At 44.1% G+C, this 13,750-nt stretch overlaps 1 protein-coding gene across 1 annotated transcript in view; it reads right to left on the bottom strand.

Moving 5' to 3' along the window:
- Window positions 1–13,750, bottom strand: part of LOC309550105 (adhesion G protein-coupled receptor F5-like) — a gene marked incomplete at its 5' end in the record, with an annotated part of 389,437 nt that overhangs the window by 295,403 nt on the left and 80,284 nt on the right. The window contains 2 exons of the mRNA XM_082250562.1: window positions 5,465–5,626; window positions 8,429–8,623. Coding sequence (XP_082106688.1) covers window positions 5,465–5,626; window positions 8,429–8,623 — 357 coding nt within the window. The remainder of the gene's footprint in view (window positions 1–5,464; window positions 5,627–8,428; window positions 8,624–13,750) is intronic.

Below are 13,750 nucleotides of genomic sequence, written 5' to 3' on the forward strand. Positions count from 1 at the left end.
ATGAGTTCAATGTACTTCATTGGCCGCCACAGTCACCAAATCTCAATCCAATAGAGCACCCTTGGGATGTGGTGAAATGGGAGATTCACCTCATGGATGTGCAGCCAACAAATCTGCGGCAACTGTGTGAGTCATGTCACCATGGACCAAAATCTCTGAGGAATGTTTCCAACACCTTGTTGAATCTATGGCACAAAGAATTAAGGCAGTTCTGAAGGACTTTTGGCTGTGGACATTGGTCAGCATGGTCACCCAGACTGGTCTACGTTTACACAGCCCCATACACAACAAACTACGATGCATTGTGTGTTCTGACACCTTTCTAGTAGGGCCAGCATTTAACTTTTTAAGCTACAGTAGCTCTTCTATTGGTTCAGACTACACAAGCCAATCTTCCCTCCTCACATATATCAAGGAGCCTTGGCCACCCATGACCCAGTTGCTGGTTTACTGATTTTATTTCATTTCACCACTTTTGGTAGGTGCTGACCACGGCAGCCTGGGAACATCCCACAAGAGCTGAGGTTGGTGGAGATGCTCTGACCCAGTCATCTAGCAATTACAATTTGGGCCTTGTAAAAGTTTCTCAAATCTTAAGTCTTAAATCTTAAATCTTGCCCATTTGTTCTGCTTTATATACATTAACTTCAGGGACCCACATGTTCACTTGCTGTCTAATACATTCCACTTCCAGGTACCATTGTCCTAACATAATCAATGTTATTCACTTTACCTGTCTGTGGTCATAATGTTATGACTGACTGGTGTATATACAGTACCTTTGGAGAATACGTTAGAGTTTGGTGAGAGCAGAGCCAGGACAAGGGGTGGGCAGAAGGGTCAAGTGTCCTTCGTGTTATGTGAAGTAGGGACAGACCAATTATCGGCAAGCGATATGCACTTTCCCCGATATATCTGTATCGGCCCCAGAACTGGCTGATATTGCCAATATTTTTGTGACATCATTCTGCCTTCTTAGGCCGCCTCCTTCGCCTTGGACAGCCTCATCTGGAGTCGGGACTAGTCTCGCGGGAGTGTATCACAGCCATACACCCATCCACAGCAGCTCGGTGCCAGCCAGCCACCCACACCCACAAGCCCTGTACCAGCCAGCCAGCCACAGGCACTGTACCAGCGAGCCAGCCAGCCAGCCACCCACAGGCCCTGTACCAGCCAGCCAGTCACCCACAGGCCCTGTACCTGCCAGCCACAGGCACTGTACCAGCCAGCCACCCACAGGCCCTGTACCAGCCAGCCACCCACAGCCCCTGTGCCAGCCACCCATCCATCACAGGGTGCCAACCAGCCACCCACCACAGGGTGCCCGTGCCAGCCATCCATCCACCACAGGGCGCCAGCAAGCCAGCCACCCACCACAGGGTGCCAGCCAGCCATTAAGCATTAAATTTTTTTTAACATGTTCAGTACCAGATTTGTGTCAAAAATTTTCTTTATTTTTCAAAACTTTAAATGTACAAAATATCGGCCGATATCGATACGTTGTGACCAAAATATCGGTATCGGCCCTGGAAAAAGCATATCGGTCTATTCCTAGTGTGAAGAGCTCCGTTCTGCTGCTGCCTCACTAGTTAGGAGGCAGTATGTCACCTTGATGTTTAGGAGCAGGGCCGGGACAAGGGGTGGGCAGGAGGGGAGCTTCCCTGGGCAATGTGGTATCATGTGAGGTGGGGGGGGGGCACCACACAGTGATTGGGGGAGAGGGGATTGGTGTTAAGAAGGGGAATTTGGAGGGTGGAAGGGGGTATAAATCATTCTAGGAGGGCAAATTTAAGGAGGTGTGCTAGGAGTAGTGATTTGGGAATATTTGTGTTGGGAGGGGAAAAAGATTTGTGCTAGAAGGGAGGGATTGGGGGGGGGGGTTGTGCTATAAATGTAATATGATAGAAACATTTTTTTTTTTTTTTTTTTAGGGGTAGGGGATTTGTGCCAGTAGAGATGTTTTTGAGGGTATGTGTGCTAGGAAGGAAAATTTGTTGTGGGGGGTGGGGGAGGCAGGTTGTACTAGGAAAGGGAATTGGTGGAGGGGAATTGGTGCTGAAAGGGGGGGATTTCTAGTGGGGGGGGGGACATTTGAGGGGTAGAGGACTGATGCTAGGAGGGTTTTTTTTTTGGGGGGGGGGGGATTTGTGCAGAGACTGAGGAGAGAAAGGATTTGAGAAGGGGAGTGGGGGCCAAAGATTTGTGCTGGGTGGGGGGATTTCAGCAGGGAGGCAGACTTGTATTGGAAGAAGGGGGAATTTATGCCTAGGGGTGAGCATTCAGATTATTGCTCAATTTATTTGCAAAGAATCACAGCCGTGGCATGCATATACCTCCATACAGCTGCTTTTGCCACTTGGGGGTTAGGGGGGGGGATGGTTAAACCACTGCTCAACCACCTGTTTTTTATGTTCCATAACCACAAGTGTAAACTTAGCCAGAATCATAAAATTTACTGTTGGCTAGGGTTGTATAGATACCGTTTGGCCACTGGAGGTGTTCACAGGGCTGGAGGAGAAGTTCCTGTGGGTATAGGGAGGAAGTAATGTCAGCTTGGGGGCAGACTGCCTATACATCTCCTCCAGACTTGTGAGCACCTTCAGCGGTCGTGGTTTTTTATCATCGGCGGGACGGGGACACTATGCAGATTATGGATTTGACAAGATATGTACTTTTAAATGTGAGTTGCTATTTTTATTAAACTGCCCATTGCTACACTAGATGGCGCTTCCCTTTCTATACTGGGTTCACACACACAGGAGCAGTGCGGGAGACCACACCGCATTCCTGTTTAAATTGCATGCAATTCTTTACAGTGAGATTTGAGCCCATTCCTTTTGTATTTTGCAAATTGCACCACAAAGGTATTGGTTTACTCATAAGTACTCATGCAAATACTCTGTATCGGCACCGATACCGATATCGGTGCAACCCTAATGTAGATGTCATAATTTCCAACACAAAAAACAAGTTCCTTATTCCTCAATAAGAGGTTGTAACCATTGCAGCACGTGCCACAATCACTACATATATATTTAAGCAATGCATATGCTTCTCTAACCCCCTCTCCTGACTCCTCCTGGGGGATGCAGTTTGGCATTTTCACCCTGGGTGATAAAAGACCTTGTCCCTGCACTGGGTGAGAGGGTTTTGATCTGACTTGTGAACTCTCCTTGGAGTTTCTGTAAGCTCTGACATCTGCTGCAACATTTTACAAGGAACTCAAAACCAGTCCCATCAATTCCTTCCTCTGTAGCTTACAGTCTAATGCCTCCTCTATAATCCATTATCCATTGATATAGCTGGAGTGTTACCATGCTAGAACATGTAACAGGGGATGGAGGTCGATTTGGCTGCAGGGGATGGAGGTCACTTTTTGGTTACAGGGAATGGAAGTGGATTTGACTGCAATGATATGGAGGTTGACTTGACTTCAGGGGATGGATAACGTTAGCCACTAGCCAACTGCGCACAGTATATTTACTGCGGCAGTCAGCCCCTCACAGCCAGAGCAACGTAGGTCTACGTCGCTAGCCTGTGAGGCTCTGGGGAGCGAGCGTGCGCCGCCGGAGGCGCGCTCCCGCGCGGTCACGGATCCCCCCGCGCGTGTGAGCGCCGGACCCGATGTCCGCCGGTCACTCGGGGATCGTCGGGGGAGAGGGAGAAAGGCAGGCGGCTAATGTAAACAAGCCGCCTGTCATTCTCCCCGGTGTAGAAACAATGATCATACGGTTCTACTATGTAGGCCCTTTGATCATTGTTCCTACACCACAAGCCACCGCCAATCACAGTTAGAATCACGCCCCTAGGGACACACACAGCCCCTCCCTCTCAAATAAAGTTAACCCCTTCACTGCCAGTGTAATTTTACAGTAACAGTGCATATGTATAGCACTGTTTACTGTAGAAATGTCACTGGTAACCCCAAAAATGTAAAAAATGTCAAGGGTCCAATCTGTCCACCGCAATGTCGCAGTACCGCAAAAAAAATCGCAGAACCCGCCATTACGCGTTTAAAAAAAAAACAACAAAAATCTTTCCCTTTGTTAGTAAACGCGATAACTTTTGCGCAAACCAATTAAAATACGCTTTTTGCGATTTTTTTTTTACCAAACATATGTAGCATAAAACAAATTGGCCGAAAATGTTAAAAAATTTTGATTTTTACATTTTTTTGGGGGGGAATTTCATATAAAAAATGTGAAAAATATTGTTATTTTTGCAGAATTGACGCTCTTTTTTTGTTTATAGCGCATGATCAAAAAATCGCACAGGTGATCAAATACCACCAAAAGAAAGCTCTGTTTGGTGGGAAAAAAGGACGTCAAATTCGTTCAGGTACAGCGTCGCACGACCGTGCAATTGTCCATTAAAGTCACGCAGTGCCGAATCGCAAAATACCCCCTGGTCAGGAAGGGGGTAAAATCTTCCGGGGCTTAAGTGGATGCAGGGGATAGAGGTTTATTTGGTTTCAGGGGAAGAAGGTAAGCTTTTTGGGGTGTATCACCCCAAAAGCTTGTCCTGAAAGTTTGAATGTTAGTGCGAATATAAAAGTATCATCGACAGTACTCTACTGTTTTTGTTAAAAGTTCACTAATATGGCCACAATCACCTCAAGGGAAAGGAGGTGAATATGGCTACAGGAGATGAAGGTAGATTAGGCTGCAGGGGATGGAGAATAATTGGACTGAAGGAGGTGGGGGATTGATTTGATTTCAGGTGATGGAAGTAAATTTGGAGGTGAATCTGGCTGCAGTAGATATAAGTAGACTTGGCAACAGGGGAAGTAGGTTAGTTTGACTGCAGGGAATAGAGGCTTATTTGGCTGCATGGAATGAATGTAGATTTGGCTGCAGGAGATGGAAGGGGATTTGTCTGCAAGGGGATGGGGATTCATTTGGTTTCAGTGGATAGAAGTAGATTTGGATGCAGTGGATGGAGGCTGATTTGGTTTTTAAGGGATGGAGGTGAATTTGGCTGCATTAGAGGTAGAGTTGGCTACAGAGGATGGAGGTACATCTGAAAACAGGGGATACATGCTGGATAAGTTATGTGAGGACATAATTAGAGATGAGTGGAGTTATTTTGCACACTGCTTAGGTGATAATTGCGTTTGTATTCTTTAACCAAGCTGACTCTATATCTAACCTCAAGTTTCCAACTAATATGGGATATTTCTTGGCACACGAATGGGTTCACATGTTTTAAAAATAATTTTGATAACCCTTAGGTTCCATTTAAAGCCAATTGCGCTATTACAAAACACAATGATTCTGTCTTCTCTATTGAAAGGCAAAATGCTAGCAAAATACCAAGGTTTTCCACAAAATGTTAGTAAAGAAAAAATTCCTAGTTTCACTCCTCCCAGCGATGGCAATGGATAAAGAGGGGGGGGGGGGAGTGGCGAGTCCAGGGCTATAAGCTTTTCCTCTGGATACAGATATAGAAACCCAAAATATCATACCTCTTTGAATGTAGGTCACCTTTATTAGCTGTGAAGAGGATGCGCCTTCATTCCTGGTAAAATTACAGTTGTAATTAATGACAGAGGAACAAGACCGTGTGATGCTGGGGGTCAGAGTGTATGTGCTGCAAGTATCATTGTTTGTCATGGTTCCTACAATTCCTGTTGAGAATAGAATTATATAATGTTTATATATAGGTTACAATTTATTACACACTTTACATAAAAGACAGCAAAATAAATCCATAGAGAATTAACTAGAGGGAAATTGGCAACAAAAGTTGTTCTGACGCCAACAGCAGCCACTGTATTCGGGGAATTCCCTGTCTAAAAAATAAAGCAGTTAATCGGTCCACCCAAACCAATGTACTGTGTGTGTTATTTATTTATTTATTTATTTACATATATATATATATATATATATATATATATATATATATATATATATATATAATGCTAGCAGACTTAGTCACTGACTGCTGACTGCTTAAGGTAACAGAACTGTAGCAGATCAAGCCTCTGCCACTCTACACCAGTGATGGAACATGGGGTCCAAGAAGGAAGCCTCACACTCCCACTGGAAAATGTACAATGCCAGTAAAAATGGACAATTCAGATGCAGGCAGGCTGCAGGAGGCAGGTGGAACTGGGAACTCATTAGGAAGAAGTCAATGGGATGTATCATGTATTCATGTATCAACTCTATAGTATTCACCCAAAAGTAAGACATTAGTTAAAGACCTGGACAAATGGGCCTGTTCAAATGGGCATTTCTTGTGAAAACACTTTATATGCTCAGTTCATTCAGTAACTGTTGTATTCAGATGAATGAACTGAAAAATACTGGCATGGGAATAATGGCCTTTAAGGCAATGAACATGTTATAGCTCAGTGAATAAAGCCCTATATATTAACAAGGGGACTTGATCTTATACAGTCCGCTTAAAATCAATAGTCAGATTCTAGTTTTGCTTTTACACTACCCAACCAACTAAACCCTTACCATTGCTATACTAAAGCCTCGTACAAACGCGTCGAAATTCGGCTGGGAATTTTCGTCCGACAACCGATCTGCCGATTTTCGGCTTGTTAGTATGATGCTTCCAACAACCAACTCCGACTTTTCGACCGAAAAAATTCTGGTGTGCAGGCTATAACATTTTTGTCCTCCGTCAAAACACGTCTCATTGAGCCTACTGCGGCAAAGTGGCTCGTTATCGTCTGGCGACGTAGACCTACGTCACCAGACACTCCCCTTTCTCGGCGGCGCGCACTCGCCGCCGGAGGCTCGCCCCCGCTGTATTCAGTCACAGCGGGAGTCGGGCCAGGGGAGGAGCAGCGGCGGGGAATCGAGTGTGGAGATCCGCCTGCTTGTGTAAACACAAGTGGGCGGGTCTCCTAAGTGACAGGCAGGGTCAGATTGCAGGGTTCAGCATAGTTGAACCCTCGATCTGTCCTTGTGTCACTCAGTCACCTCCCCCCACACACGTTAGTAAGCACCAGGCATACATTAACCCCTCCCTCTCCAATAAAATTAACCCCTTCCCTGCCAGTGTCATTTTTACAGTAACAGTGCATATATATAGCACTGATTACTGCAGTAATGTCACTGGTAACCCCAAAAGTGTCAAAAATGTCAGTCAAGGGTCCGATCTGTCCGCCGCAATGTCGCAGTCCCGCAAAAAAAAAAATCGCAGATCGCCGCCATTACGCGTTAAAAAAAAAAAAAAAACACCAAAAATGACAGAAATCTTTCCCTTTGTTAGTAAACGCAATAACTTTTGCACAAACCAATCAAAATAAGCTTATTTTTTATTTTAAGTTTTACCAAACATAGGTAGCATAAAACAAATTGGCCAAAAATTTTAAAAAAAATTTGATTTTTACATTTTTTTGGGGGGAATTTCATATAAAAAAATGTTAAAAATATTGTTATTTTTTCAAAATAAACGCTCTTTTTTGTTTATAGCGCAAAAAGTAAAAATCGCACAGGTTATCAAATACCACCAAAAGAAAGCTCTGTTTGTGGGAAAAAAAGAACGTAAATTTCGTTTGGGTACGGCATCGCACGACCGCGCAATTGTCAGTTAAAGTCGCACAGTGCTGAATCGCAAAAAGTGGCCCAGATGTAAGACAGCAAAATCCTCTAGTGGTAAAGTGGTTAAGGTTCCCAGGCAGAACTGGTTCATCTGGAATGCTGCACTGAGATACCAGATTTCTCCTGCAGGTGGCACTGCAGATTAAACCTATAATTGAGTGTGAAGATATGTCAGCGCTGCTAATGAATATTACCACTGATAATCAATATATGCATACATACAACAAACTTAACATCACAAATGCATATAAAAGTGACAGGTGAATAAAGTGAAATATATATCAATGTCCTTTAGATACAAATGACCGTCCTCCAATTACTGTTAGAAGTGACAGAAGTTTCACTTGCACTTTATTGTCAGCAGCAGCTTCGCATGTAACTTAGCACACATTTCTTAAATTTTTTACACTTGTACCATAAGCGCAAGGTTTACCACACATTAAACCTATAATTGCATCAACTTATTCCACCAAACACAAACATGTTATCAAATTAGAATTTCAGTTTTAGCCCAGGTTCACACTGAGGCCGTTTTGAAATCGTGCGAGTTCAGCTAAACTCACACGATTTACAGCTGACATTTCAGTCCAACTTCGGGGGCGATTTCACAGACATCTGTGCGGGTTCCTGCACACATGTCTATGGAAATCGCCCCCTGAAGTCACCAAAAGTAGTACAGAAATTACTTTTTGAAATTGGTGCAGCGCCACATTCGGACGGTGCAATTGCCGGCAATTGCCTCCTATTTTAAATGTGATTTGACATGTCAAATCGGACCAATGTGAACATGGGCTCAACTGAATACCCTAATACCATATTTTTCGTTTATTAACCTAATTACAATAAGAATTATGTTGGGGCCATACCTAAAGAGTCATTCAGAGTCCATGTCACAATAAATTTACCAATGTCATCACTACAGCATGTCAGTCTAAAGGAAGGGTCATCACAGTATGTGTCCGTATCATTTGACGGTTGAATCTGTAATGTCTTCATTGTGCTGATGGTTGTGGTTTGGTTTGATGGTGGTCCACTAGTCGTAAGAGAGCAGGTGTAACTACCTATAGAAAGGGAAAGTCCAAAATGTTTATATGTACCAGGAAACAGAGATATTACAAAGTACATCTATTACATTACTACAAAGTACATTTATTACATCTATGACAGTGTAGATCTATGATTAGTCAAGAGGGACATGGGGAATCCATTTGTAATACACTCGTTTAGCCCTCGTTCACACTGAAGCGATTTGACCGGTCAAATCCCATGACAAGTCGCAGCCTATATACCGCAATGGCACTGTTTCAATCGGTGTGACGCCGACTTTGTGGCAACGCACTGATTTGCAAAAGTAGTTCCTGCACTACTTTTGACTATTTCGGATGTGACTTTAATAGGCATCTGTGCATGAAGCCGCACAGATGTCTTTCAAACCGCACCGGAAGTCATGGCTTTGAAATCATGTGATTTCAGATGAAGTTGCACAATTTCAAAGCTGTGTTCAGTGAAAACGAGGGTTTACTGACTTCAAGGCAAGCAGCAGGCCAACAAACCTATGGACCTGTTTACCTAAATCTGGATCAGATTAGAAGGTTTTACTTTTGTACCTTTTAGGCCCCTTTCACATTTGTGCGACTTGTCATGTGATTTGGGACTGCAAAGTCGCATGACAAGTCGTACTCCGTGATTTCCAAAGAGTACCGTTCATATCTGTACAACTTCAAGTCGCAATGACTTCAAAGTAGTCCTTGCACTACTTTGGGCCAATTTTAAAGCGTTTCGAGGTCTATAGACATAGGCATTACTTCATGTCTAGTCAAAATTGTGGCAAAATTGCGGTAGAAGCATGCATATTTTAGGCCGCATAAGTGTGAAAGGGGCTGTAACGGAACTGTGACCCACAATGCGCCTGTATGCTTCTGTCAGTATACCGCTTCCTTCAGTCTTGAACATAAGTATCAGATATTACAGCCGCCCCCATACAAAACTATATTAGTTTGAAAATTTGAGAATAGTTTGTATAAAATCTGGAACATTTATTGAACAAACTCACATCTAATATATACCACACCAGGTCAGGTGCCTGATTACATTATCTGATGCAGATTAAATTGTGTAGAGAAATTTTAATTAACTTAAGATAATTAACTAGCAGACTTGCCCTCATCGAGCTCATGAAGTACACAATACTAGAAGTGTGAATACATCACACCTTAATACACAGACAATAGCAGGAGACCACCAGTAACAGACTGTCTGTCTCCTACATTGAAGAACATGGAACAGAGGCCAATGTGACCAGCTCTTTCAATGAACATGTTCAGAATCAAGCAAACCAGGAATAGTCTTCATATATTTCTTGAGAGATGTTGTTGATAAATATTACTGTCCCATTTTGAAGTAATCCAACCCATATTCTCAGTGTCCATAAAGTAGCTGTCCATCATTTTCAGGGTGACTTACACAATAAGAGGGGCCAAGGGAGCTGAGAGAGGGGTTTCTCAATCTCTCTAATGTAAGCTGGGTTCCACGGGCCCCCCAACCACAGGGGTCTTAAGTGGAACTCGGCTCTCTCAATCATCAATAACCATTTATTCCCTATTCTGCTAGCATTAGTAAATAGATGGGAAGATATAGTACATTTACTTGTTTAAAACTTTTTTTACATTTCTTCAGGTTCTTTCCGGTTACCATGCCTAGGCCAAAATGATTTCAAACATCTCAGGAGTCTTCATGGGCATTTTTTTCTTTATTTTCTTTCATCTAGAGGAGGGGAGGAGGGGCATTATCAGCTAAGCACACCATCCTGGTTGCAGCCTAACCTGAGGGCAGATGGATTCCAGGATGTAATTGCTTCCGTCATCAGACGTCCGTGACGCAGGTTTGCAAGGCGGGCACCTGGTCGTTGGGGCACACTTTCACAAAGTTCTATAAAGTGGATGTGTTGGCATCTGTGGATGCTTCTTTTGGGCGCAAGGTTTTGCAGGCTGCTGTTTAGAGGACCTGGTCCTCTTTGATGGTGTATTTTTTTTTTAGGTGGGCTCCAGTTGTTTTGGTTGAGCTCCTGTTTACCTGGTTTGCTATAGTTTAGCCTTGGGAATTTCTTTTTCGCTGTTCCCACCCCTCATGTTTAACATTGCTTTGGGGTGTCCCAATGGTTAAAAGAGCAGGGTCTGTCAATGAACGAAAGAGAAAATAGGATTTTTGACTTACCGTAAAAATCCATTGCTCTGATATTCATTGACGGACACAGCACCCGCCCCTCTGTGAAGTTGTAATTCTTCTGACACTGTTTGTAACAAAACTGAGTACCTATAGCATAGAGAGGGAGTGCACCCCCTGGGACTGCTCATACATGTAGCCAGACTTTTTTTCTGCCTAGTGTCCTACTCCTGTAGGGGGCAGTGTAACCCAATGGTTAAGAAGATCAGGAGGAGCTGTGTCCGTCAATGAACATCAGAGAAATTGATTTTACGGTAAGTCAAAAATCCCATAATTCATACTTCCCCTGTTTACTGTGCATCTTTCTCTCCTTATTCCAACATTTATTTGAGGGTTTCTACCTTAAAATGAAGAGAAGAATGAGGCCACATGGAGGCCACATGACCCTCCTTGTTTGTTTCATCTGACTCTGCACTAACCTGTGGGCAGAGTCAGGAAGAGGCAGCGTGTCACTGCAGCCACACCCACCTGATAGTGATTGACCTTTAGCTGACATCATCCCTATCAAAGCTAATACATACAGCATTGCTAAATGTGAACCGCAAAATATAGTAAGCCTGATAATGTGTGTTACATGTGTTGCGGTTTAGATCACACTACACAGCATAAGACGCTATTCTGAGCTACCCTTTCATATTCTATTCTGTAAAGGTGGGTAGGGAAGCACACATTATCATCTAACACAATAAAAAGGCAACAAATAAGTTCTACTCACTGCAAAACAACACTGTATTTACATGTAGCACCATACTAGGTAGGTACTAGGATAGCTAGGTAAGTGTTAGTGTGTATTTTTGATTTAGTTTCTCATACTGTACTCAGTGAGCTGTTAATGTTTAGTCAGGTCTGCTTTGTATTCTCTGCTGCTGCTAGTCTGCCTGACAGTATCCAGGTAACTTGAGAAGTTTCTGGAAGATAGGTGTGGAGTTATACAGATAGCATGGGAGACTATATTTATTCTGAGAGCACACAGAGCTCTGGGTCGTGTCCCAGAGTGGAGGAGTTCAGCCTGGTAGGGACGCTGCCCTCACAGGCAGAGGCTGCTGGGTGACATGAGGGGAGGAATGTTGAGGTCCAGGGTCTAAGAAGAAGCTGACTGAGGAGAGCTGTCTGCCAAAGATCTATCTGGTATCACTGGAAGGTGTAGCTTGGAAGATTGGAAGGAGACTACCATCTGTCCTTAGGCCTTGTGAGTACAGATACTGAGAGATCTTGGGGACCCTGTGCTCTGGCCACCCCTCTGGTGCCTTATAGTCAGCTGTGGGTCTGTTAAAGGGGACACCGGCTGATGTCCTTAAGAGCTTTGTCCAGATATTCTTCTTGTGGCTCTAATACTATTTAAACTGAAGTCTACTGTGTGTTATAAGCCCTCATAAGACTTCATTATAGCTTGCTCGGAAAGGAATGCAAGGTCCTCAAGTTGTACATAGTTCTTATCTTTGGAGTATTAAACCATTTCCCTCAACCCTATCTAAGTTCTCCAAAAATAAAAACCACAAAAACAACATCCCCTAGACTGGTCCTTGAAGAAAGAGTGAATGAGCCTGTTGTGTGCCTGGCTGCAGGGCAGAAGTTTAGGAAGACCCAGACAGTAATCCTGTGGCCCTACATACACATAGAGAACACATAGAGAACAAGATTGTAGACAGCTGTCTACAAAGGGTTAATGTTTGTTATGCTGTGTTGACTCATGTTCTGCAGCTATCTGTCTCTAGCTGTGCTGTTTCTCCTGTCTGTGCTCATGTCTTCAAGTTTATTGAGCCAGTCAGGTGCAAATGGTTACAATGTAGATGTGTGGTTGATCTAAGGAATTGATTGGTTTGATTTTCCCACCAATTTTCCAGAGATTCAAATAAAAAGGGCTCACTGTGTGCTTCCTGCTCGAGCTACCTAGGGGCATACTGCCAAAATGTAGCTGGATACTCTGCTGGAGGGATCATCCCCTTTTTGGGGGGGTTGATAGCCTTAGCATCGTTCCTGGAGAGAGTCTTGAGCCTGGAGACCCTCATGGATATGTAGCTAAGTTCTAACCATGAACTTTCTGCCTTCAAGGATCCCTGCCAATCATGTACCCTGTTCTTATTGGATTCTGCTATTATTCAAATATGCTTACCTTATGGGCATTAGAACACCTTTTTAGAGGAATGTAATGCCTCGTTTCCACTGAGTGGTACGGTACGGTTCGGTACGGTACACATTGCGTTTCCACTGCCAATAGTACCCTTTTCATGATAGGCGTGGTGTAGCTGGTCACAGCAGGAAAGCTGTGATAGACGATTCTCTGTCAACCAATCAAAGTTCTGCAGAGTGTAGCTCCACCCAGTTGGTACGGGTCTAATGTGCTTGGTACCCCAACGAAAGGGTACCAAAAAGTGGTACGGTACGGTTCGGAATTAGGGTACCATTCATAATGGAAACGGCATAAATAGCGTACCGTACCGAACCGAACCGTACCAGAAAGCTCAGTGGAAACGCGCCTGAAGCTGCTTTACAAGAACTATTCCTGTATGCCTACCTTTCTTCAGTAACGGTATCATTAACTGTTAATTGGCTGGTTTGAAGTCAATAATGCAGGGGTCCCCAACCCCCAGGCCGCAGACTGGTACCGGTTCGCTTTTGATAAGCGGGCCGCACAGTAGAAGGTGACTGGTGACCGGGGTCTGTGAAAGTCCGCGGGTGAGCCGTTTAGCAGTGATCCTTCCAATCTCTGCCTCCCCTGCACAGTCTTACCTTCAGCAGGGCGAAGGCAGTTATCAGCCTGTGTCTAATCTCCCAGGTCCTCCTATCTGCATGGCAGGGGGCAGGGGGGAGCTGCAGATCGGGATGAGGAGTGGGAGACTTTTCATGTTAACAAGTGGGTAATCACCTGTTTGTTAACATAAGTTTGGAAGCTCCCACCCCCTGTCCCAATCTTCAGCTCCTCCCACCCCCTGACCTGCTAATAGGATGACACTGGCAGCCAGACG

Source organism: Pelophylax lessonae (assembly GCF_965119305.1).
Source record: "Pelophylax lessonae genome assembly, chromosome: 3".
NCBI classification, from domain to species: domain Eukaryota; kingdom Metazoa; phylum Chordata; class Amphibia; order Anura; family Ranidae; genus Pelophylax; species Pelophylax lessonae.